Source organism: Tachysurus fulvidraco, unplaced genomic scaffold (genome assembly GCF_022655615.1).
Source record: "Tachysurus fulvidraco isolate hzauxx_2018 unplaced genomic scaffold, HZAU_PFXX_2.0 HiC_scaffold_51_np12, whole genome shotgun sequence".
NCBI classification, from domain to species: domain Eukaryota; kingdom Metazoa; phylum Chordata; class Actinopteri; order Siluriformes; family Bagridae; genus Tachysurus; species Tachysurus fulvidraco.
Genome location: NW_025927271.1, coordinates 255424 through 281441, shown reverse-complemented (window position 1 = coordinate 281441; position 26018 = coordinate 255424). Strand labels below are relative to the sequence as shown.

General features: G+C 37.3%; 3 protein-coding genes across 6 annotated transcripts in view; 2 read left to right on the top strand and 1 right to left on the bottom strand.

The window, feature by feature from the left end:
- LOC113662805 (C-type lectin domain family 6 member A-like) overlaps positions 1-26018 on the bottom strand; it is a 229774-nt gene that overhangs the window by 101401 nt on the left and 102355 nt on the right. The window lies entirely within an intron of this gene.
- Positions 692-25583, top strand: LOC113640485 (C-type lectin domain family 6 member A-like). 4 transcript variants are annotated; one of them, XM_047809815.1, is made up of 9 exons: positions 713-991; positions 1109-1168; positions 1539-1658; positions 1855-1944; positions 2141-2212; positions 2753-2824; positions 3429-3583; positions 3656-3768; positions 25372-25583. In XM_047809815.1, the coding sequence occupies exons 1-9, from the start codon at positions 958-960 to the stop codon at positions 25472-25474; spliced, it is 819 nt and encodes a 272-aa protein (XP_047665771.1). In that variant the 5' UTR covers positions 713-957; the 3' UTR covers positions 25475-25583. The 4 variants fall into 4 exon arrangements, with proteins under 4 accessions (XP_047665772.1, XP_047665771.1, XP_047665770.1 ...); XM_047809814.1 differs by lacking the exon at positions 25372-25583 and adding an exon at positions 3938-4122 and having other exon boundaries at positions 718-991; XM_047809816.1 differs by lacking the exons at positions 1855-1944; positions 2141-2212; positions 2753-2824; ... (1 more) ...; positions 3656-3768; positions 25372-25583 and adding exons at positions 9456-9545; positions 9731-9802; positions 10964-11118; positions 11235-11347; positions 11474-12242 and having other exon boundaries at positions 692-991.
- Positions 18066-26018, top strand: part of LOC113662816 (C-type lectin domain family 4 member A-like) — a 29850-nt gene continuing 21897 nt past the window's right edge. Inside the window, exon 1 of the mRNA XM_047809813.1 lies at positions 18066-18189. Within this exon, the coding sequence (XP_047665769.1) occupies positions 18135-18189 (55 nt within the window). The 5' untranslated portion in view covers positions 18066-18134. The remainder of the gene's footprint in view (positions 18190-26018) is intronic.

Below are 26018 nucleotides of genomic sequence, written 5' to 3'. Positions count from 1 at the left end.
AAAATACTCTCTCTAATGAATATGCTTTTTTTTTTTTCCCAATGGTTGTTGTGTTAAATCTTACCCAGATACAATAGTGCTATTTTCTGATTGGCTGTTGTGTAGCCTCTTTTTTTTTGATTGTCTGATACACGTTAGGCTCGACTAAGAACTCCAGGGGAGACGCGCTTGGTTCCTGCCTGGTTCTATAGAGACAGTGGTGCGGACAGATACATTTTGGGCGCTGCGGCATATTAAATATATGATAAATAGTCAAAAAAATGTTCTGCGTGAGAAATACAATGTATGGCGGGAGAGCATGAGAAAAGATGCATGACTGTCACTCTCAATGTGTGACTCTTGAGAGCCCTGTATTAAGCTTATCAACTTCTTTAATATCACACACATCATATTGTACAGTATATGATATATTTAAGTTTACTATTGATTCAGTATAATACTGTGTTTGCTTATTTCCTTGTTTGTAAATGCATTTGATTTTTTAAAGCTTAATATAACCTTTTCATGCAGTTTTGTTTGTACATATAAAAAGGGTACAGGATGAAAAATAAAACTTACAGGATGGAATGAAATGACAGGGTCTGTAAAGTGGTCTTTTCCTGTTCTCTTGGTGTCTTTCTGTTTAGGAGTAACACCAGGAAAACTAGATTTGAGGTTTGTGTGCCTCAGTTTTTCCTGGTTTATTGTCATATTAACCCTTTTATCAGAAATGATTATCTTTTGGCATAGAGATTGAAAAACTGTATGAATAACAGAAGGTGGATCATCAGCAAGTTCAGGAAGAAGAAAATCACACAAATGAATTCTGCTTGCTAGTGTGAACTGAGGCTGAGACCAAGAGGCTTAACCTGAGATCACACTAGCAAGCAGAAGTCACTCATTTCATGTGTTGTGAAGAAATAGCAAGGTTCAGAAATACAAGCTGTCTATAAAGATATAAGTTTTAAGCTCTGCAAAATGGACGGTACTGAAAACTATCACTCTCCAACAGGTAGATTTCTGAAATGTTTATACATGTAAAAATATTTAAATACATGTTTGATGGTTATGTTTGGTATCGTTTACATGAAGTGTTGTAAATGACAAGATTTTCACTGCTCATTATCAGACATAGAGGATGATATTTATGTGAATACAGAAGACTGTCGCGCAGAGCTGAAAAATTCAGGTATGTGTTTGTTTGGTGATTAAATACTGATACTGAGAACTAGTAAGGTTAGTGAATGACGACAACAACAACATAAAAAAAAAAACAATTCAGAATAGTGTTATGTCGCACATAACACTAGTAACCAGGTAACGAGTAACCTATATATATAAATATTAACCTAATATATATAAATATTTGTAATGGGACAAATTTAATGTAACTTATTAAAAATATCTAATCAAATATTTATCTATATTTTATCAAACTAATATTGGAAAAAGCAACAGAAATCATTTTATTTATTTTTTTAATTTAACTCCATAACACAGTGGGTCTCAATCTGACTCTAGTACAAAGATATATGAAATAACAAACCCTTTTCTCTCAGATATGTCTGACCGCACTGAGCTGAAAGACAAGAAGAATCCAGGAAAGATCTTCAGATATGCTTTTGGTCTCCTCCTAATACTTGGTGTTTTATTAACACTCTGTGTTGTAGGGATCCTTTGTAAGTGTTAAGTTGTGCTTATCAGCTTTATCTTTGTTCTCAATCAAGAAATCATAATAAAGTGTCTCCTTTTATCCATCAAATGAGATGAATTCATCCTAGCATGAAAAACGTACATTTCTTTACTTAATTAATTATACACTTACTTTTTAGTGTACTGTAAATAAGTTTAACCCTGAGAATTTTTCTTCAACAGATCACAATAAAGTGGTTTCATATGAGATATTAAGTGAGCAGTATTCTAATGTTACTGAAACACTGATGACACAGGAACATGAAGCCAAGGGTAAGTGTTAGAGCTTCCTGTTTCTTTTAATAGTTTGCAGTGGCTGCAGTGTATATGTGGGTTAAAAACCCACCAGTTTTGTGCTTCTTATTTTGTAATAATAATTCTAGTAATTGCCCCTCTTATAATTTTTTTTCTGGTTTATTCTCATTATCTAAAATCCCTTTTGCATCAAAAATTATTATCTTTGACTAAGAGATAGAAAAACTGTATGAAGCACTGAAGGTGGAGCATCAGCAAGTTCAGGAGAATCTCGCAGCACGCAGTGGTAAGATTCTCACCCTCATTATAGGTAGATAGATACAGTGGTGTGAAAAAAAAGTGTTGGCCCCTTCCTGATTTTTTTACACTTTAATGTTTCAGATCATCAAACAAATCTTAAATATTAGTCAAAGATAACACAAATAAACACAACATGCAGTTTTTATTATTAAGGGAATAATAATAACTATATATAATAAATAATATATATGCCAACTAGTGGTTATATTGTGGTTCATGTGTGATTTAATTATGTTCAACTTTATAATGTATTAAATGATATTGAATACAAATGTGTGAAACATCAGGAGCGCATCCCTGCCTGCAATGATAAGACTAGTCCTTTCCTCTAGTTTACTCGAATCCTTCATTAGAAGCACTTCTCTTTTGTTTTAGAGACAGAAAGATTGTATAGAAATGAAGAAATTAATACAAAGCATCATGAGTTTGTTTCTGCATGCAGTGGGAAGTTTAGTCTGTTTTCCCCGTCTGTTTACTCCCATCATCAAAAAACATTTGCATCAAAATATTTTTTGTTTTGTTTTAGAGACAGAGAAACTGATTGGGATGCTGAAGGCAAAATACCAGCAAGCTCATGAACGTCTCTCTGCATGCAATGGTAAGGCTTTATCCTGGTGGTACTTACTCCAAGGGGCAGTTATTTTAAGCCTTAATGCATGTGATCTTGCATTATTTTTATTTTTATTTTTCTTATATAATAAATCATGTATCAAATTGTGTAAAGTGTAGTGTTTGTGCAGCAGAAGTGAAGATGCCACCTGAAGCAGGGATCGAACCCGGATCTCCAAGTTATAGGCTGAATTTTCAGAAAATCAAACCCACACACAGGATAAAACCCTGACACAGCTTTATTAATTTAAAATAAAACTAGCACAACAACACGACTTGACCATGATTCAAAACAAATGAAACATAAGTTAACAATAACATGGATACCCGAGATCACAATGCAGTCAAATATATATGACAAAACATCAGGCTAAATGGAGAAGAAGTGACACAGCAGTACAACACACCTGGGGAACACCTATGGTTAAACAGCCACCAGCACCCCCTCTGGTGGTCTGTCAGGGAAGTGTCCCAGTAGCTCCTGATAGTATGTTTTAAATAGAAACAAGATGTTTCACATAACTGTAAAATTTGTTATGTAGTTATTATATAATCTAATTTCATAAATGATCTTTTTTTAACTGTTCAAAAAGCAAAACAAACCTGTACACTTTGTGAGGAAGGATGGAAGTCTCTTGGTTTAAAGTGTTACTACTTCTCCACTCATAAACTGAAATGGACACAGAGTCGAGATTACTGTGTGGAGAAAGGAGGTCACCTGGTGATTATAACCAGCCAAACTGAACAGGTGAGTGTAGAGCTTCTCTTTATAATTTAATCTAATAATTTATTTATTTAATATAATTGTTTTCTACATTAGAGCTTTTTAATTTCACAAATTGGAGAAACACACTGGATTGGATTGAATGACTTGGAGACTGAGGGTCAGTGGATGTGGGTGAACAACCAGCCCTTAAACGAGACGGGTGTAACGTAATGACAGTGTTCACTCACACACACTATTTCTCATTAACCTCTTCTTTTCTTCACACTAAACTCATTTTACTATTACAAACCTACAGCAATGTATATACTTATTTATGCAGAAAATAAATTAAATATTTAAGAAACTTATTACAGTTTTTATGTCTTATGTATGTAGGTTCTGGTTTAGTGCTCCAGAAGGACCAAATGAGCCTGATAACTGGAAAGAGGAGGACCCTTCTGGAGAGAATTGTGCTACTCTGGGGAATGCAAATGTTAACACACATAACTGGTTTGATGCTTCTTGTAGTACAATCAAAAAGTACATCTGTGAAAATTAAAAGACATTTCACTTACATTTGTGTCTGCAAATATTTGTTTTTATGAATGGAGGACAGTTCTTGGTTGTTGACTATAAATATTTTATATTAAAAAACAGCTAACACGAAGTTTACTGCATATTTTATATATATATATATTTTATAACTCGTTTAGTTATTAAGATATATTTGTGTCTGGCAAAGAAATACAAAAATGGCCATTACTGGATGAAAAATGAAAACACAAGAAACGTTAAAAAAGTATTAATGCAGTAGCAAACAGTACTTTTAACAGTTAGTGGCAGGGGCGGTTCTAGGATTTCATCTTTAGGGGTTTTAGCCCTCAGTGAGAATATAAAACAAGAAGAGTTTTATATTATATATTATATGACTACATAGTAAGCCAAAAAGTTAAGGTATAATTTAAAATGGCAAAAGTGGACACCAAAATTTTATGCATGATGCAATGATGCCAGTCTCGAATCAAATCAGTTCATGTATGTGTGCATTCTCTACAAACAGTGTGTCCAATGAATGCAGTCACTATTAAAAAATATTCACAAGACAAAGACCAAATCAATAAATGTTATTTTGATGTAGTATTGAATGGATTGTTTCCATTAATATTTCGTTTGTGCTACAACTCTGGTAATAAGAATAGTGAAATTTTACTGCTTTTGGTTGCCGTCTTTGCGGTTTTCCGCCGATTAACGTTATAGATAAACGCCTCCAGCTCTGACTGCGTGTGCCTGTGTCTCTCCGTTCAAATAAATCAGACAGCTGGTGACACAATTTTGAAAGACTACAACGCACGCGCGTAAAAGCAAAGTAAAAAAATTGCTCTTGGATTAAACTAATAAATCATTTTCTTTCCCATCGACGACATGTCCTGCATTTAACGTAATTTTTATTGTTTATTTATGAAAGTAAAAATTATACTTTTAGTTTTAGGGGGCTGGAGCCACCCTAAAAAAGGCCTAGAACCGCCCCAGGTTAGTGGTATAACAATCTAAACCATATATACTTCAAGTATTAAATTAAATTATTTTCTTCAGAAAGACTCAGTGGTGATTTCTATGTATTTGCGGTTTCCTTTGAATATGTTTGGGAGCATATGTGGGATAAAAAAATAAGATAAAATGATCATTTGTTTCATGAAGTTTTTATTTAACAATACAGCTCAATACAGCTCGAATCCCCTCAGAGTAATATCTATATTGAGTGTGTTACTATATATATATATATATATATATATATATATATATATATATATATATATATATATATATCCATCCGCTTATCCGGGGCCGGGTCATGGGGCAGCAGTCTAAGCAGGGACACCCAGACTTCCCTCTCCCCAGACACTTCCTCCAGCTCTTCCGGGGGAATACCGAGGCGTTCCCAGGCCAACCGAGAGACATAGTCCCTCCAGCGTGTCTTAGGTCTTCCCCGAGGCCTCCTCCCAGTTGGACATGCCCGGAACACCTCCCCAGGGAGGCATCCAGGAGGCATCTGAAACAGATGCCCGAGCCACCTCAGCTGACCCCTCTCGATGTGGAGGAGCAGCGGCTCTACTCTGAGCTCCTCCGGATTGACTGAGCTCCTCACCCTATCTCTAATGGAGCGCCCAGCCACCCTGCAGAGGAAACATTTCGGCCACCTGTATCCGGGACCTTGTCCTTTCAGTCATGACCCAAAGCTCCCAAAGCTCATGACCATAGGTGAGGGTAGGAACGTAGATCGACTGGTAAATAGAGAGCTTCGCCTTACGGCTCAGCTCTTTCTTCACCACAACAGATCGGTATATCGACCGCATCACTGCAGAAGATACACCAATCCGCCTGTCGATCTCCCGCTCCATCCTTCCCTCACCCGTGAACAGGACCCCAAGATACTTAAACTCCTCCACTTGAGGCAGGAGCTCTCCACCAACCTGAAGGGGGCAAGCCACCCTTTTCTGTGTCTGAGAACCATGGCCTCGGACTTGGAGGTGCTGATTCTCATCCCGCCACTTCACAATCGGCTGCAAACCATCCCAGTGCACACTGAAGGTCCTGATTTGAGGAAGCCAGCAGGACAACATCATCTGCAAAAAGCAGAGACGAAATCCTGTGGTCCCCAAACCAGACTCCCTCTGGCCCTCGACTGCACCTAGAAATCCTGTCCATATAAATAATGAACAGGACCGGTGACAAAGGGCAGCCCTGCCGGAGTCCAACATGCACCGAGAACAAGTCTGACTTACTGCCGGCAATGCGAACCAAACTCCTGCTCCTTCCACCATCCAAGGATGTTACGTCGAAGTCAGCAGATTCCCACTCCCATGGTAAACAGTGTGCGCAGGGCACTGCTTCCCCCTCATGAGGTGCCGGACGGTTTGCCAGAATTTCTTCTTCGAATTTTTTGCCTCTGCAACCACCCAGGCTGAAGCTCGCTCGGGGACTCTACACTGCCATTTGGCCCATAAGCGCAAATAACAGTGAGAGACCTCTCCCCGGACCCGAAGACGCAGGGAAACGACCCTCTCGTTCACCGGGGTGAACTCCAACACATTCCTGCTGAGCTGGGGGGCTATGAGCAAGCCCACACCAGCCCGCCGCCTATCACCACGGGCAACTCCAGAGTAGTAGAGAGTCCAGCCTCTCTCGAGGAGTTGGGTTCCAGAGCCCAATCCGTGCGTGGAGGTGAGCCCAACTATCTGTAGTCGGTATCTGTCAACCTCCCGCACCAGCTCAGGCTCCTTCCCCCCCAGCGAGGTGACATTCTAGAGTCCCCATGTCCCTAGAGTCAGATTCCGTGTCCGGAGATTGGGTTGCCGAGGCTCCCGCCTTCGACTGCCACCCAATCCACATTGCACCAGCCCCTTGCGGTTTCTCCTGCAGGTGGTGGGCCCACAGGAGATTGGCCCCACGTCACTCCTTCGGGCTGAGCCCGGCCAGGCCCCGTGGGGTAAGACCCGGCCACCAGGCGCTGCATGCGAGCCCCAACCCTGGGCCTGGCTCCAGGGTGGGGCCCCGGTTATGCCATACCGGCGACGTCACAGACCTTGCTTTAATTTTCTTCATAAGAGGTTTTTGAACCGCTCTTTGTCTGGCCTGTCACCTAGGACCTGTTTGCCTTGGGAGACCCTACAAGGGGCAGAAAGCCCCAGACAACATAGCTCCTAGGATCATTCAGGCATGCAAACCCCTCCACCACAATAAGGTGGCGGTTCAAGGATGAGATATAATTTGTTTATTTTTAACATGTCAACAACCATGTACACAATTTATGTAAAAAATCTTTTTCAGACACCATAAAGTTTCACTTTTCTGCCACATTGTAAAATGTTGTATTTTTTAGCTTGTCTTCACCACTAGAACATCAGTAGATTGTGTGTGTGGATTACTTAAAATTTCCATCTGTTCATCTTCTCTAAACAAGTGAAAAGGGTGGAAAAAAGGTGGAAACTAAATAAAAAGTACGGAAGTGTGTTTGTGTGTGTTTGTTTGTGTGTGTGTGTGTGTGGTCACCTATAGTCGATTTGAGAATGATCTGAAACTTCACCTCAGAAAGTTCGGACACCGGAGTAATGAAACAGAAGACACATTTTAATCAAGACAAGTAAGGGCAGGCCAGAAACTCTGGGAGCCTGACCTGCACAGAATACATAGCACAGAAACACACATAGTAGAACACAAACAATATCACAGGTTGTAACAATAATATAAGTACTGAAGGGTTGTTATAGTTAGTTCTGTTTATTTAAGTAGGGGCCTCTTGGGAGGGGGAGGTGTTACTTTCCACCATCCACTCAGGAAGGTACATCTCTCCCACTGCTATTGCACTTGAGATACTATCTGTATCTCACTTCCTTTCTGATTCTAAATAATTTTGTAGAATTACTACCAATTTTTCAATTTCACAGTTCAATTTAAGATTCTAAAGTGAAGCACTGGTTAAACAATGGGACGAAAATGGTAATTATCCTACAGTTAGAGATCAGATATAGAGTTAGATGTCAGTAATGATGCCGGCTTCTAATTTTGGCCATCCTACAATAGATATTGAATATTTTTTGTGAAATATCTGTATCATTTGATCCCTTCGATAGTAAAAAGAATAAAAGAATAATTAGAGTAAAAATATTATACTAAGTGGTTTCAATTGCTGTTTCCTTTAATAGTTAGCATTGTACTGTACTGTACTGTATTGTACTTTACATGTGGGTTAAAAACTCAGTTGTTGTGTTTTGTTCTTCTTATATTTTATAAAATACCCTTCTTTATTTTCTGGTTTGTTCTCATCATTATCTACAAACCAAATTATTCTCTTTTTCCATTGAGAAAAAAAATGTGTGAAGAACTGACTGAAGCATCAGCATCACAATTTCAGGAAGAAGAAAACCACAATAATGACGACTTGCTTGCTAGTGTGAACTGAGAGTGAGACCGAGATGCTTAAGTCACTCAGTCCATGTGTTGTGAAGCAATAGTGAGGTTCAGAAATGCAAGCCGTCTATGAAGATATAAGTTTTGATCTCTGCAAAATTGACAATAGTGAAAACTACAACTCTCCAACAGGTAGATTTCTGAAATGTTTATACATATAAAAATATTTAAATACATGTTTGATGGTTATGTTTGATATCGTCTACATGAAGTGTTGTAAATTAAAAGATTTTCACTGCTCATTATCAGACATTTATGTAAATACAGAAGACTGTCACGCAGAGCTGAAAACTTCAGGTATGTTTGTTTGATGATTAAATACTGATACTGAGAACTAGTGAGGTTAGTGAATGACAACAACAAAACAATTCAGACTAGTGTTATGTCACACATAACAATAGTAACCAGGAAACGAGTAACCAGGATATCGGATTCAGTTTTTATATAAATATTATATATAAATATTTATAATGGGACAAATCTAATGCAACCTATTAAAAATATCTAATCTAATATTTATCTATATTTTATCAAACTAATAATGTAAAAAGCAACAGAAATCGTTTTATTTCACAGTGGGTCTCGATATGACTCTGGAACAAAGATGTATGAAATAACAACTCTTTTCTCTCATATCTCTGACCGCACTGAGCTGAAAGACAAGAAGAAACCAGGAAAGATCTTCAGATCTGCTTTTGGTCTCCTAATACTTGGTGTTTTATTAACACTCTGTGTTGTAGGGATCCTTTGTAAGTGTTAAGTTGTGCTTATCTTCTTTATCTTTGTTCTCAATCAACAAATCATAATAAAGTAAACTCTTTTGATCCATCAAGTGAGATGAATTCATCCTAGCATGAAAAACTTACATTTCTTTACTTAATTAATTATACATTTAGTTTTTATTGCTCTGTGAATTAATTTAACTCTGAGTATTTTTCTTCAACAGATCACAATAAAGTGGTTTCATATGAGATATTAAGTGAGCAGCATTCTAATGTTACTGAAACACTGATGATGCAGGAACATGAAGCCAAGGGTAAGTGTTTATAAGAGCTTCCTGTTTCCTTTAATAGTTTGCTGTAGCTGCAGTGTATATATGTGGATTAAAAACACAACAGTTTTGTGCTTCTTGCCTCTTAATAATAATTCAAATATTTTTTTCTGGTTTATTCTCATTATCTAAAAACCCTTTTGCATCACAAATTATTCTTTTTGCATTAGAGATAAAAGAACTGTATGAAGCACTGAAGGTGAAGCATCAGCAAGTTCAGGAAGATCTTGCTGCTTGCAGTGGTAAAATTCTCCCATCACAATAGATAGATACGGTAGATAAACTATGTTGCCAAAAGTTTTGGTACACCCTTCCAAATCACTGAATTCAGGTGTTCCAATCACTTCCATGGTCATATGTACATAAATTCAAGCACCTAGGCATGCAGACTGCCTCTGCAAGCATTTGTGAAAGAATAGGTGCACAGGGCTCGCCAGATTTCTGCAGAGTCAATAGCTACAGACCTCCAATCTTCGCGTGGCCTTTAGGTCAGCTCAACAACAGTGCGTAGAGAATGTTTTCATGTATTAGCAGTTGCAACCAAGGTGTACATCATCAAGAGCAATGCAAAGCGTTGGATGCAGTGGTGTAAAGCACGTCACAACTGGACTCTAGTGCATTAAAGACATGTTCTCTCAAGTGACAAATAACACTTCTCTGCGTTTAGCGGTTGATAGCGGTTGGGGGGGTGGTGGTGGTCGCTTGGGGGTGGGTGGGGTGGGTTGGAAATGTCACCCTTGCCTGTCTTCAAAACTTGAGAGCCCTGTTGACTACATTGTGCCAAGTGTAAAGTTCCAGGGAAAGGAACACTTAATTTTATAAATTCCTGCTACCAACTTTGTGGGAAGAGTTTGGGGATGGCACCTTTCTGTTCCAACATGACATGGATGAGTGAGTTTGGTGTAGAGGAACTTGACTGGCCTGAACAGAGTCCAGGTCTCAACCCAACAGAACATTATAGTATAGATAGATAGATAGATAGATAGATAGATAGATAGATAGATAGATAGATAGATAGATAGATAGATAGATAGATAGATAGATAGATAGATAGATAGATAGATAGATAGATAGATAGATAGATAGATAGATAGATAGATAGATAGATAGATAGATGATTGACTGATTGATTTTGGGACACATTTTCATTGGTCTTTACTTTCATCTTAAATGGCACATTTCAATTATTTGTAGCATATTAATTTGTGGCATCAGTATTTTGTTGTAGCAATACATCATATAAATGCATCATTGCTATTAGTAGTATATTACTCATGATAATTTTATAGCCATATGAACAAAAATATCCAAAGCGAAGGCATGTTTTATAGAGTATGCAAATATATTATCCAAACTAATTATATTATTCATAACTAATTGTTTTCATCTTGTCTTGGGAAAAGCAAATAAAAACAATGGACAATGTGAGAAAGGATGGAAGTCTCTTGGTTTAAAGTGTTACTACTTCTCGACTGTTAAGAAGAACTGGGCACAGAGTCGAGATTACTGTGTGGAGAAAGGAGGTCACCTGGTGATTATAACCAGTCAAACTGAACAGGTGAGTGTAGAGCTTCTCTTTACAATTTGTAGATAAAATTTAATTATTGGTCTCTATTCCACTTGATTTGGTTACAGGTGTAAGTGTTATGTTATGTATTTTGGTTTCTAAATTAGGATTTTGTAGTTTCACAAAGTAGAAAAACACACTGGATTGGCTTGAATGACTTGGAGACTGAGGGTCAGTGGATGTGGGTGAACAAAAAGCCTTTAAAGGAGACATGTGTAACGTAAGGACAGTGTTCACTCACATAGTCTGTAAACTCATTTACAAGTTCCAGCAATGCATATACTAATTATTTCCATAAAATGTATTAATTATTTAAGAAACTTATTACAGTTTTTATTCCTTGAAGGTTCTGGTATAGTGAACCTGGGAGAGCAAATGAGCCTGATAACTGGAAAGAGGAGGACCCTTCTGGAGAGAACTGTGCTGCTCTGGGTCATGATTTCTTTGACACAGATAAATGGTTTGATGCTTCCTGTCTTAAGCAGAAACAATTTATCTGCGAAAAATAAAACACCACTGTTTCACTCCAATTTGTGTAAATAGCAGCTTTAACTTTACATGCATGTTAACCACTTTTTGGACTAGAGGGAATCTTTTACATTATCTTTAATATTTCACCTTTTAAATGGTCTTGAATTACAGACCTGCAGGTTAGAAGATTAGGTGATATAAGAGAATGTATTTTTCAGGCTTTTCTCTTGCTGTCTTGTAGAAACTTTAGTATCTGACAGTTTTACTATTCTGAATCTAAATAAGTTTATTTCTTTGAATGACACAGACAATTAGACTGGACAATTATAACCATGAAGATGTTTTAATGACTTATCAGAGGTTCCGCTTCAGAGTTTAATTATATCTTTAAACTAATCCAGTCACTTTACTTTACTTCTATGGGACATTTATTTGTGGATTCAATAAATACAGTCTATAGCCAGGAGCAAATTACCCCTTCTGGACACTTCTGAACGTTTTCGTCCATTAGGTGGCATCGTTTCCCCATTTTTAGACAGGCTTTTTTACATTGAGTTAATGCTGCTAGAAAGCCTGAACACACATCCTCTCTCTCTTTTTCACACACACACACACACACACACACACACACACACACACACACACACACACACACACACACACACACACACACACACCCACACCCCCCCCCACCCCCCCCCCCCCCCCCCCCCACACACACACACACAACCAATTACTCCATAGAACTCCATGTAAAAATCAATGGCCCACTTTTTTGCTCTTCCCAGCTGTGCATTGAAAAAATGTGGTTATAATGGCAGTCAATAAGGGAAAAAATCCCTGATATGGAGACATACAATCTAATGTAACACAAAAACTACCAATTTATAAAAGCCATTGTTGCTAGTAATCTTTGACATATTCAAGACTTAATAAAAGGTTAAAAAAAATCAAGTTTAAAATAAAATAATAAGAAAAAAATATAAAAAATAAGTCATTTTGTGTATATTTTATGCAAATTTGTGACATCAGTAATTAATTAGTAAATAAAAAGTAGTTTTTTTAAAAAGATTTTAAAGATTTGATTAGAACTGAGGTTGATTAACAGATTTATGCAAAACGTTTTAAAAAAATAATTAATCTGATATAGTTTTAGATGAATATCACAAAAGGGTTTTAGATGAACATCACAAAAGTGTCCACAAGGGTAAAAAAGAGAAAAGCTGATCCGCCACGAAGAGGGTCAGTGTCATAGCTGCAAAAATGTCACCTTTCGAAGAAATTCACCATTCTTACATTTAAAGTCTAAATCTATCAACCTCATGTACTCTTAAATGATGCTGTTTAAATACCACAGAGCACTAAGCCCACATTTAGCCTTTGATTAGCTGCAGACAGCCTTCTCACAAACAAATTTCCAAACCCCAGGAATAACCAGACATTAAACACCATTAAACTAGGTATCCCTGAAAGCAAGGTTTTGATTACTGATGGCATTACTGATGGTGTTCTCACAAGTTGTTTCAAAACCATGCTGCAAACATGTCTATTCTAAAATTTTCTGATTTCTATATGCTTTGTATTATTATTATTATTGTTATTTTTGTTGTTATTATTATTAGAGTTAAGGAACATAGTTATTCAAAATATGTAAATTAATTATTTTACTTTATAATGAAAACACAAAATAGCTTATTGAGAATTAAAGAATATTTACTGAATATGTACATAATTATGTAATGTTAAGTTGCTTTAATAACCCTTAAAAACAGTTAAGATTTAATAAACATTTAGATGTCTTAAAAATCTAATGTTTGTTCATTCTTTGTTTGTTTGATTGTTTTACATGATGATGATGACGCACTATGTCAGAATTCCAGTTCCAATATAGTCATATTGTCTTCAGGAGGGTAACAGAGGATGAGTAATAGGACGCATGTTCATAAGAACAGCCATAAACTGCAGTATTTAATGCAGTATTGGATTTGATTGCCCTATAATACAGCTGAGAAAGCAACCATTTCCAGTTAGATAAAGCATGAAAAATCATCTCCCTCTGTAATCAAAAAGGACACTCATGTGTAACCTCTGGATTTGTTAACGGTGGTTTGTACAAAGTTCGCCATAACATCATTATTCAGCCTATCGAGCATATACTATCCTATCAAACATTTCTTGTTGTATTCTTTAACATTTAGTTGGTAGAGACTCTTACCAGATGCTGAGTTAACGTCTAGAGTTGTTTTTTCCAAGTCATCCAGAAGGAGCCTCTAACTCCTCAAGGGCCAGTTCCCTGTCAAGCTCTTTCACTGAACCCTCTAGCCTAGGAAGATCTTGGAGGAAGACTTCCTCCGCCTCTTGCACAGCTGTAAGCTCAGTTAGTACAGATTTGAGGAAAAGCTGACTGTCTGCCTGCGAATTTTATTAGGTTCAGTTACAAGCTCCCCTGACTCTGTTCGCAAAGCATGTATAAGCCTTTTCTGTCCATTACTATTCTCAAGACCAAAGAAGAACTTCGATGAAGCATCCATCTCTGTTAAGCTTTTGAAGCATAAGCGGACTAGCACCACTTGTACTGTTATGCCCAACAAATCACCCAACTTTTTTTCCTTTTGAGAGCCTCAATGTCGCCTTGATTTCCTGTGGACTCTACCAAAACTCCGGAGATCCACAACTTCTATTTCTAGTGCCCTAAGTGATCTGGTGATGTTCTTAGTCACATTGTGAGCGTACTGTTGAGATACTTTAATTTGTACTTTTGCCACATCCCACCACTGTTGCAAAGAGGCAAAACATGGCTTCTGAAGCCTAAAAGTTTCCCAAAAAAACATAAAACTAAAAATTAATTAACATCATCTAAAATTAAAACTCTCTAAAATTAACATCATCTAAAAGTGCCGCATTAAAAAGACAATACACACTGCATGGCTTTACATTACATTTCTTAAAAGTGCACTGTACCATAAAATGATCTGAAAAGCCCACAGGATAAATAAAACTTGACCTAAAAATATTCAGCTAATGTTTAAAACAATAAAATCGATCAAGTCTTGCCAGTGAGACACTGTTTTCCTTACAGTGTGACAATGTGTAATGTCTCTGTGATCTGTGAAAATTTCTCCATACGTCACTCAGCTTGTGTGTCTCTATTCATTTACACAGTCATTTCTGAGATGCATTTCTGTCTAGGCTGACTGCAGTGCAGTTAAAATCTCCTCCTACAATTATAACGTTATTCTCCATATAGGAACCAATTGCAATGCTTACTCTAAGCTGTCTCCCTATTCTTCAACATCACTGCAGAGTAAAAGGCTGAAAGCATACAGTAAAAGCAACACTACAATTAATAGAAGTATTATGACTTACAAATACAAGCCCTTTCCACTCACTTGCCCAATCCGAAGAGTTCCCTGCATCACTGCATTTATTGCACGAAAATTACATCTGCTCTTTACTGTTTCGCCAGTTCATAAAATGTTGCTCTTTTTCTGTGGTCCCTAGCACCATGTTAAGGGATATTGGACTTATTGCACTCATCAGGGGCGGTTCTAGGATTTCATCTTTAAGGGGCTTAGCCCTCAGTGAGAATTTAAAACAAGAAGAGTTTTATATTTTATATTATATGACTGGGGAGGGGGGGGGGGCACGGTGGCTTACTGGTTAGCATGTTTGCCTCACACCTCCAGGGTTGGGGGTTCGATTCTTGCCTCTGACTTGTGTGTGTGGAGTTTGCATGTTCTCCCCGTGCCTCGGGGGTTTCCTCCCCCGGTCTAAAGACATGCATGGTAGGTTGATTGGCATCTCTGGAAAATTGTCCGTAGTGTGTGATTGTGTGAGTGAATGAGAGCCAGTAAGCCCTGTGATGGGTTGTGATGGGACTCCATCCAGGGTGTATCCTGCCTTGATGCCCGATGACCCGAGAAGTTCGGATAAGCGGTAGAAAATGAATGAATGAATGAATTATATGAATACATAGTAAGCCAAAAGGCACACTCTTCCTGCCTCAGTGTCTTTATCACTTTCTCCAGCTTTCTTTCCTCCCTGTTCTTCAGCATTTATGTTTTAAAAAAAACGTCGTATATCCATCTATAAAAAACAAGCATGTCTTTGAATGTTATTTGAATGATTTGTGTGTGTGCTTTACTAAATCTGTAAGTGTGAGTACTAGTCAGAATTTTCCAAAGGTAAATACAATCTTGAGTTAGAAATGTTTCATTTGTGAGTCAGTACTCAATTGCTTCAGATTTTTTTGACCAGAATACCCGTGGGGCAGTTCCCCTCATTGTGCTGAGTGTTTTGATATGTCACATGTCCATGTTGTGCAAATGTTTGATTTCGCTTGTTCTGGGGGCGGGGCTACACGTGACGTCAGGTGACATGACCAGAATACCCGTGGAGCACTTCCCCTCATTGTGCTGAGTGTTTTGATATGTCAGATGTCCCTGTTGTGCAAATTTTTAATTTTCACGTGACGTCACGTGACGTGACCAGAATACCCGTGGGGCAGTTCCCCTCGTTGTGCTGAGTGTTTTGATATGTCACATGTCCATGTTGTGCAAATTTTTGATTTCGCTTGTTTTGGGGATGGGGCTACATGTGACGTCACATGACGTTGCCAGAATACCCGTGGGGCAGTTCCCCTCATTGTGCTGAGTGTTTTGATATGTCACATGTCCATGTTGTGCAAATTTTTAATTTCGCATGTTTTGGGGGCGGGGCTACACGTGACGTCACGTGACGTGACCAGAATACCCATGGGGCAGTTCCCTCATTGTGCTGAGTGTTTTGATATGTCACATGTCCATGTTGTGCAAATTTTTGATTTCGCTTGTTTTGGGGGCGGGGCTACACGTGACGTCATGTGGTGTCGAGTGACGTCACCAGAATACCCGGTGGGGTGCCAATACTTTTGGCAAAAAGTGGCTACTGAGGGTTTGGACATTTCATGTCAATACTGCAGTCATTATGGGATTCTACTTATTATACTGCATATAACAGTACATGCAATTCTTAATGTTGGATGTATATTGTGTGTGTGTATGGGATGTTCGATCGTCGACTACGGGAAAACCGAAAATTCCATCGGAACTCCGGAATAAAAATTTGTCCGGAGTAAGGTCCTAAAGGTTCCGTGTAAATCGCTCGAAAACTTGCCGAGTTATAAACCTCAAAAGTTTATAATGGAAGTCTATGGGAAAAAAGGCCACTTTGAGCTTCCGTACAGGGAATGCCGGAATTCCGATCGCTTAGAAAAATAGAAGCAACAAACTTCAGACCAGGGTCTACGACATATCCGAATTTGGTGCATGTGGCTCGAACGCCCTAGGCTGCATTTTTTAAAATAAATTTTTGTCTAAGATTAATAATAATAATAATAATAATAATAATAATAATAATAATAATAATAATAAGCTTATAACAGAAATCAGAATGTTGGCTTCTACAAAGATAAATAATTCTGAAAAAAAAAATCTGATAAATAATTTTCTTTCCATCGATGACACGTCCTGCATTTTAACGTAATTTTTATTTTTTATTTTTGAAAATAAAAATTCTACTTCTAGTTTTAGGGTGGCTGAGATCACACACAGGGGGGCTGCAGCCACCCTAAAAAAGGGTCTAGAACCGCCCCTGGCACTCATTATTAGATAGATTTACTGCTCTTTTCCCTCTTTTACTGCCTTTAAAAACTTAGAGATGTCTGCAGCTATGTAGACCACCTCTTTTTCATCAAGTTGTAAAACCTGTGCCGAACTGGATTCAGTAGAACAATCATCACTGTCTTCTTCCACCTCTGACTCAGTGTTTTTTGCCTGCTTATTACCTTTACTTTTAGACCTTTTTATTTTCTTCATTGGGATTTTAAAAACCAGTTCTGCTTTCATCTCAACGTCAGTATCACTGTTGAGATGGAAGCAGAATCGTTTCTGTGTTAAAGCTCTCTTCGGTTCCTTCACCTGGTTTCCTTGTTTGTGGAGCACGAGTATTGTTTCGCCCATACCTTTTCCATTAATCACAGGCTCAGTTTTTCCTGCATTGCCACCTTTGGTTTAGCCACAGCAGCAGTAGGGTTGTCTACACTATGCCTAGCCACGACCACTGGGGGGATGGTCATAACAGGACCTACAGCTATGGGCCTCAGGAGGGTCATTTGCAACGGACTCAGCCTCGGGGGGAGTGGACACAGGGGCCCCATCTCATCCAGAATCCCTGTTGCCAATTGGCCTTGGCCCGTTCAGTGTACCTGTTTGTTGCCCCATTCTTCTTCAGCTTTTCTGGACATGCACGGACCAAGCCCCCTGTGCCTCCACAGTTGAAACATTTCACACCAGGGTCTGTTGTAATAAACACAATGTAGTCAAACCCATCGACCCAAAACTCGTTTTCAGGAAGTTTGTATCAGAAATTATTCCCTTTTTTCACAGAGATTTAAAAACTCGGGTTACCCCGAGTTTTTCACTAGCAAGCAGAAGTCACTTGTTTCATTTGTAGTGAAACAATAGTGAGGTTCAGAAGTGCCATCTGTCTATGAAGATATGAGTTTTGAATTCTACAAAATGGACGATAGTGAAAACTATCATTCTCCAAAAGGTAGATATCTGAAATGTTTATACATGTTAAATTATTTAAATACATTTTTGATTATTATGCTTAATATCGCTTACTTGAACAAGTGGATCTCGCCCCCTATTGCACGTTTTTCGCCTACATGACTTGCCCAACAAAAGGTGGTACAGCTCCCTCATACTTTGGCACACAGGGGTGAGCCTGATCTCATTGGAAAGAAGAGATTCTCTAGTTTCAGATTGATTCTAGGCCTTACTGGCACAAAGTTACAGAGGCTAGAATGGAAGGTTTTCATTTCCGCCTGGGTTGTTTACCTGATAAACTGATTAATCTTATTTTTTCTGGAAAATGCTAGGGACCAAATAACAACTGAGAGTCATAGCCACATGTCTTGGCTTTCACCAAAAAAAATACAAGTCAAAAGACCCAAAAATGGATTTTATATGAATATTTTTCTACGGACATGGTCGTCTGGTGCAGCGTATTTGTGTACTTGTTTACTGTATAACTTTGAATTAAAAGGCTGCAGGCTCAGTCTGAAAGGCCATAAATAAGCCTAGACTCTCTCTCTATCTGGTGTGAAAACAGGCCTGTAACCTGACACCCTGAGCTGTGAGACGGACAAAAGTTCAAGGATTACGCAAGAATTCTTCTGCGCAGCTCGTTCACGCAGACACAGGCAAAGAACATACGGCATGCCGCATACCGTTGGAATCGTCTGCTTATTGGCTAAACAGCTGTATAGGTCCCAGCCCATTTCATTGCTATTGGAAGGAGTAATTGTCAGAAAAACGCGGGTTCCCAAAAAATGAGGTCATGCCATCATTGGATTCTCAGCCGTCTATCTCTGCCATACAAGCACCGATTGGCTCAAATGAGCGCTTGTTTGATTCGTTAGGACCTGGGCTATAAATATGACATAGACTTAGAATTTTTGAATATCCCAATGAGAAGTTAGAGCGGCAAAACGAGATGATGGCGCACTACTGTTTCCAGTTTTCAGAACACTAATGGAATATTTGCGTTATTAATATAAATATTTGCGCATATTAAAAGGCTTACAGATTTCAATTCCTTGGACCTGTGTGGATTTTTGTGGACTATTTGTTTTGGAATATATTACCCCAGTGAATAAAGAGACGCGTCTAAAAGTAAGGGAAAAACTGGTCTAATGCCACCTAGGTCAGTTTTGTCCAAAACTTTTTTCTAATAGTATGAAGGCTGTGAATCATATTATGCTTTGTGTGTGGGCTTAAAAAAATATTGAGTGTATAAACTTTAATAGGTAAATAGTTTTTTTCGTGTTTTTGGAGGATTTGATGCTTTAAAGCTGAATTGAAGCTTGTTTCTGGGTCATCCCCTAGTGGTCACTTTGACTTCTGTGCCGTTCGCGGCACGGCGACCCGTAACAGGTTCACTCTTCATTATCAGACACAGAGGATGATGTTCATGTGAATACAGAAGACTGTCGCTCAGAGCTGAAAAATTCAGGTATGTGTTTCTTTTGATGATTAAATACTGATACTGAGAAGAACTAATGAGGTTATGAAATGACAACAAAAAAATACATTTACACCTCATAACATAAAATCATTATAATGATTATCTCCACATTTCCTGTGTAAATGTAAGAGAACCTGCCAGAACGACAGTATTTAGTTCTCCTCTAATCAGAGTTATTTAGGGTTAGGATTTTTTATTTATTTATTTTTTTTATAAAGGAACAAGGAGTGACACACACACACAAAAGGACAGAAAAAACTATTGGTATATTGTAAAACAGGTAAATGTACTGTATGTAAACCTGACTTCATTTTTGGGGGCAGGTTCCTTTTCTTTGTTTTCCTGTGTTATGAAGTTAGAGAAGTAAAACTATTTGGGTTGCTATTTTTCTTTTTGGGGAACAAGTTCCTAAAATATTTGAACTTTTTAAAATACTGTAACTGTGCATGGCATTAGGTCTGGAAATGACTTTATCTATAGTGCAAAGATGTATGAAATAACTAACACTTTTCTCTCAGATATCTCTGACCGCACTGAGCTGAAAGACAAGAAGAAACCAGGAAAGATCTTCAGATTTGCTTTTGGTCTCCTAATACTTGGTGTTTTTATTAACACGCTGTGTTGTAGGGATCCTTTGTAAGTGTTAATTTTTTTAGCTTATCATATCCTAATAAAGTGTCTCCTTCGATCCATCAAGTGAGATGAATTCATCCTAACACGAAAAACTTACATTTATTTACTTAATTAATTATACATTTAGTTTTTATTGCTCTGTGAATTAATTTAACCCTGAGTATTTTTCTTCAACAGATCACAACAAAGTGGTTTCATATGAGATATTAAGTGAGCAGTATTCTAATATTACTGAAACATTGATGACGCAGGAACATGAAGCCAAGGGTAAGTGTTTATAAAAGCTTCCTGTTTCCTTTAATAGTTTGCTGTAGCTGCAGTAAAAGAACAGTTTTGTGCTTCTTGCCTTCTAATAGTAATTCTAGTAATTGCCCCTTTGTTATTAATATTTATTTATTTATTTATTTATTTATTTATTTATTCTCATTAGAGATAGAAAAACTGTATGAAGAACTGAAGGTGAAGCATCAGCAAGTTCAGGAAGATCTCGCTGCATGCAGTGGTAAGATTCTCCCATCACAATAGATAGATAGATAAACTATGTTGCCAAAGGTTTTGGTACACCCTTCCAAATAACTGAATTCAGGTATTCCAATCACTTCCATGGTCATATGTACTGTACATAAATTTAAGCACCTAGGCATGCAAACATTTGTGAAAGAATGCACAGAGCTCGCCAGCTTTCTGCAGAGTCAATAGCCACAGACCTCCAATCTTCGTGTGGCCTTCAGATCCGCTCAACAACAGTGCGTAGACAGTGTTTTAATGTATAAACTGCTGCAACCAAGCCTTACATCACCAAGAGCAATGCAAAGCATTGGATGCAGTGGTGTCACAACTGGACTCTAGTGCAGTAAAGACAAGTTCTCTCAAGTGACAAATAACACTTCTCTGGGTTTAGCGGTTGATAGGAGAATGGTACTTGCCTGACTCAGGGCTCTGAAGTGTCACAAATTGAGAGTGACAGTCACTTTTTTTGTCTTTTGTCACGCTCTCCCACCACACATTGTATTTCTCATGCAGAAACACTTTTTGACTATTTATCATATATTTAATAAGCCGCAGCGCCCAAAATGTATCAGTCCGCACCGCTGTGAACCGGACTCTCTATGGAACCGGGCAGGAATCAAACGCGTCTCAGTTCTTAGTCAAGCCTGACACTTATCAGCCAATCAGAAAAAAATTAAATTATTTGTAGCATATTAATTTGTGGCATCAGTATTTTGTTATAGAAATACATCATATCAATGTAGATGGGACTGCATATGAAAAATAGCTCTTCAGCTAATTCTGGGACATTTATATTTTGAGTGTAAGCAAAAAAATGTTGATTGATGTGCATTGTCCCTTTCAAATAAATAAAGAAAAAAAATGCATCATGTATATTTGTAATATATTACCCATGATAATGTTATAGACATAAGAACAAAAATATCCAAAGCGAAGGCATGTTTTATAGAGTATGCAAATATATTAACCAAAGTCTGATTTCATAACTAATTGTTTTCATCTCGTCTTGGAAAAAAAGCAAATAAAAACAATGGACAATGTGAGGAAGGATGGAAGTCTCTTGGTTTAAAGTGTTACTACTTCTCCACTAATAAACTGAACTGGACACAGAGTCGAGATTACTGTGTGGAGAAAGGAGGCCATCTGGTGATTATAACCAGCCAAACTGAACAGGTTTTAAGTGTAGAGCTTCTTTTATTTCCAGTTTTTCAGATAAAAATTTAATTTTTCGTATCTATTTCACTTGAACTTATTATAGTTATAAGCTTTATGTGATGTTATTTTCTAAATTAGAATTTTGTAGTTTCACAAATTGAAGAAATACACTGGATTGGTTTACATGACTTGGAGACTGAAGGACAGTGGATGTGGGTGAACAACCAGACCTTAAAGGAGACAGGTGTAACGTAAGGACAGTGTTCAGTCACATAAACTATAAACTCATTTTACAAAGCTCCAGTAATACATATACGTTTTTACATGAAATAAAAGAATTGTTAAAGAAACATTATATTAAACTGATTTTATTCTATAAAGATTCTGGTATAGCGCTCCCGGGACACCTGGTGAGCCTGATAACTGGAAAGAGGAGGACCCTTCTGGAGAGAACTGTGCTACTCTGGGTCATAATTATGGTGAAACAGATAAATGGTTTGATGTTTCTTGTAGTAGAATCAAAAAGTTCATCTGTGAAAAGTAAAAGACTTTTCTTTTTACTTACATTTATGCCTGCAAATAATTTTATCAACAGAGGACAATTCTTGGTTGTTGAATCTGAATATTTGATATTGTAAAACAGCTAAGTTAAGTTTACCTATAGTTTGTTTTTAACGTGTACACAACTTACAATAGGTTTATTTTACCTTATAGTTGTCATAGATATTGTATAGCAAACTTTACACATGTCTTCATATTTCATGGTGGAACAAAATGCCAACTCTTTGATTACTCAAGCTAGTGAGACGTAATGAATTCCAGTTTACTAATTAAGGTGTTATTGCTGCCTAGATAAACAGTTCGCTCCTTTACTAGCATCTCAACATAATATCAATGTATAGTTTTCCATATCTATGAACATTTACTATGTACTTTGTAATGTTAAGTTGCTTTGAATAACCTTTAGAAAGCAATAAGAATTAATAAAAATATAGATCTTAAAAATATGATGTATGGTTTTGTTTTTGTTTTAAAAGATGATGACTTGCACTATGTCAGCATTCCAGTTCCAGGTTAGTCATATTGTGTTTAGGAGGGTAACAAAGGATGGATAATAAAACATATGGTTTCATTCATACATTCATAAGAACAGCCATAAACTGCAGTATTTAATGCAGTATTGTATTTGATTGAGCTTCAATAAGGCAATAACATGTTGGTCAGGTTAAAACAGCATTAAGCCATGACTCTTTAACCTGAAATTCACTTCAGCTGTTCATTTTCTGTTCATCGATTGGCCAATAGATGGCAGTAATGATCGATTTTGTCAAATCTACAAAACATTTAATATTATTTTTTGTCGAATTTCTATACATTTTGAATCTTATGGCATACATTAATTAATGTGATATAGTATAGAATTTGATTCCTAATGTAATGAGTTATAAATGCAATACATTATTTTCTTTTTCACAAAAACCCTTATTATATTACTGTATTATTTTTACTGTTTTATTATTACTATTTTCTTTCTTTGGGTATTAAGTATTCATTTTAGTGTTTGCTGTTAAGAGACTTTTATTTTGAGACTCTTGGGTTTACGCGGACGGCATTTTCCATTGAGCATGCGCACCTCTTCAGTCTGCATTGCATATTCTGGAGAGAGGAATGCTTTGTCACGAGGTGCCCACGAGTGATTTATTTTCTTTATTGACATTAATCCACAGGAGTGTTGATTGGTGGGCAAGACTGTTAATAAACCCTCTCTGGTGAACTGAGTGAAAGCGTCCTGAGCCTTCTTTGAACACAATGCAGATAAGAGTAGCAGCGGTCAGCATGAGACCGGCTAGACTAACATGTACAGGTGTTACTGCAGGTATTAATGCAGGTATTAATGCAGGTATTACCTGGAGATCAGTCACGCTGCTGTTGCAGTAAAATTCCTCTCAGAGCTGCACATGTTCTGACCACATTTCTCTGGACATTTATTCACAATCAACATACATGTCACTTATTCAATTATATCTTATTCATCTTCTTTCATTTATGTACAAATTACAGGGTCTGTAAAGTAGTCTTTCTTTATTTAAATGTCTACAAACTTTAAAAACCTATACTTAAATAAAGTTGGCCTCATATTCACAGATTCTAGTTTCCCGAGTCAATAGCTCCTGAACTAAAGTGTGTAACTACACAAATAACACCTCTTTTTTACCTTAGTAATGTAGAGAGGCAGCTAAAACCAAATTGTTCTCAAAATCGGCTTTCCTCCGCGGTGGACAAAATACACAAGACTCTATGTGCAGACAACTGAGAAACAGATTCCAAGGGACCGTCTGCAAAGTGCAAAACCCGAAAAGCGAATACTATAAAAACAGTCAATAACTTTACTGTTGTACACTGTACTGTCATAAAACTCAGATCACACATCACTGATGTCCTAATACATGTACTAAAACACTTATTTTTTTGGAAATGTCTTTTTGTTGAATTATGATTTTTCATAATTTAAAAAAAATCAATAAATTGACTATTATGGAAATTATATTCAATAACTTTACTGTAATACACTGTACTGTCACCAAACTCAGATCACACATCACTGATGTCCTAATACATATACTAAAACACTTATTTTGTGGAAAAGTCTTTTTGTTTAATTTTTATGATTTTTCATAATATAAAAAAAGCAATAACTTTACTGTAATACACTGTACTGTCAACAAACTCAGATCACACATGTCACCTATGGTTAAACAGCCACCAGCACCCCCTCTGGTGGTCTGTCAGGGAAGTGTCCCAGTAGCTCCTGATAGTATATTTTAAATAGAAACAAGATGTTTCACATAACTGTAAAATTTGTTATGTAGTTATTATATAATCTAATTTTATAACTGATCTTTTTTTAACTTTTCAAAAAAGCAAAACAAACCTGCACACTTTGTGAGGAAGGATGGAAGTCTCTTGGTTTAAAGTGTTACTACTTCTCCACTGATAAACTGAAATGGACACAGAGACGAGATTACTGTGTGGAGAAAGGAGGTCACCTGGTGATTATAACCAGCCAAACTGAACAGGTGAGTGTAGAGCTTCTCTTTATAATTTAATCTAATAATTGAATCATTTTTCATTATCATTAATCATGGAGAAACACATTGGATTGGCTTGAATGACTTGGAGACTGAGGGTCAGTGGATGTGGGTGAACAACCAGCCCTTAAAGGAGACTGGTGTAACGTAAGGACAGTGTTCACTCACACACACTATTTCTCATTAACCTCTTCTTGTCTTCACACTAAACTGATTTTACTTTTACAAAGCTCCAGCAATGTATATACTCACTTATGAATAAAATAAATTCAATATTTAAGAAACTTATTACAGTTTTTATGTCTTATGTATGTAGGTTCTGGTTTAGTGCTCCAGAGGGACCAAATGAGCCTGATAACTGGACAAAAGAAGGACCCTTCTGGAGAGAATTGTGCTGCTCTGGGGAACGCAAATGTTAACGTACATAAATGGTTTGATGCTTCTTGTAGTACAATCAAAAAGTACATTTGAGTCTGCAAATATTTGTATTTATGAATGCAGGAAAGTTCTTGGTTGTTGACTATAAATATTTGATAGTAAAAAAATGGAGCATATATGCTGTTAGCATAGAGTAAGGCAGATTTGTTTGGGAGAGGAGAACCATGTGTTTGTCTTCTTTCTCATATATGGCATCTAAAATCCTTTTGTGCAGAATTCTTTGAGTTTTTGCTCTACTAAAGGATTTTTTTGTTGGAACTGGCAAGAACCAAAAACCTCACTGTATTGTGTGAAGCATGTTAGTGGCAAATATCTGCTGGAGGAATCATTGTGTCTTCATTTGTGGACACCTGTGGATTAATTCTATTTTCTTTTGACATTGGATCTGAGTGTTGATAAGGTTACTGCTATTGCTATGGCCTCGTGGAGGCATTGAGGACAGCAGGCCTATAGACAGCATTCCAGTTTGCTTTGTCATGTCCTTGCAATGTGGAATTGGGGATTTAATAATTGCATTGGACTCGA

Excerpts from the sequence above, each read along its gene's own strand:
- LOC113640485 (XM_047809814.1), top strand. The coding sequence starts at position 958 with ATGGACGGTACTGAAAACTATCACTCTCCAACAG. Across the intron at positions 3,584-3,655 it reads TAACCAGCCAAACTGAACAG|AGCTTTTTAATTTCACAAAT; the intron begins GTGAGTGTAGAG and ends TTTCTACATTAG. Across the intron at positions 3,769-3,937 it reads TTAAACGAGACGGGTGTAAC|GTTCTGGTTTAGTGCTCCAG; the intron begins GTAATGACAGTG and ends TTATGTATGTAG.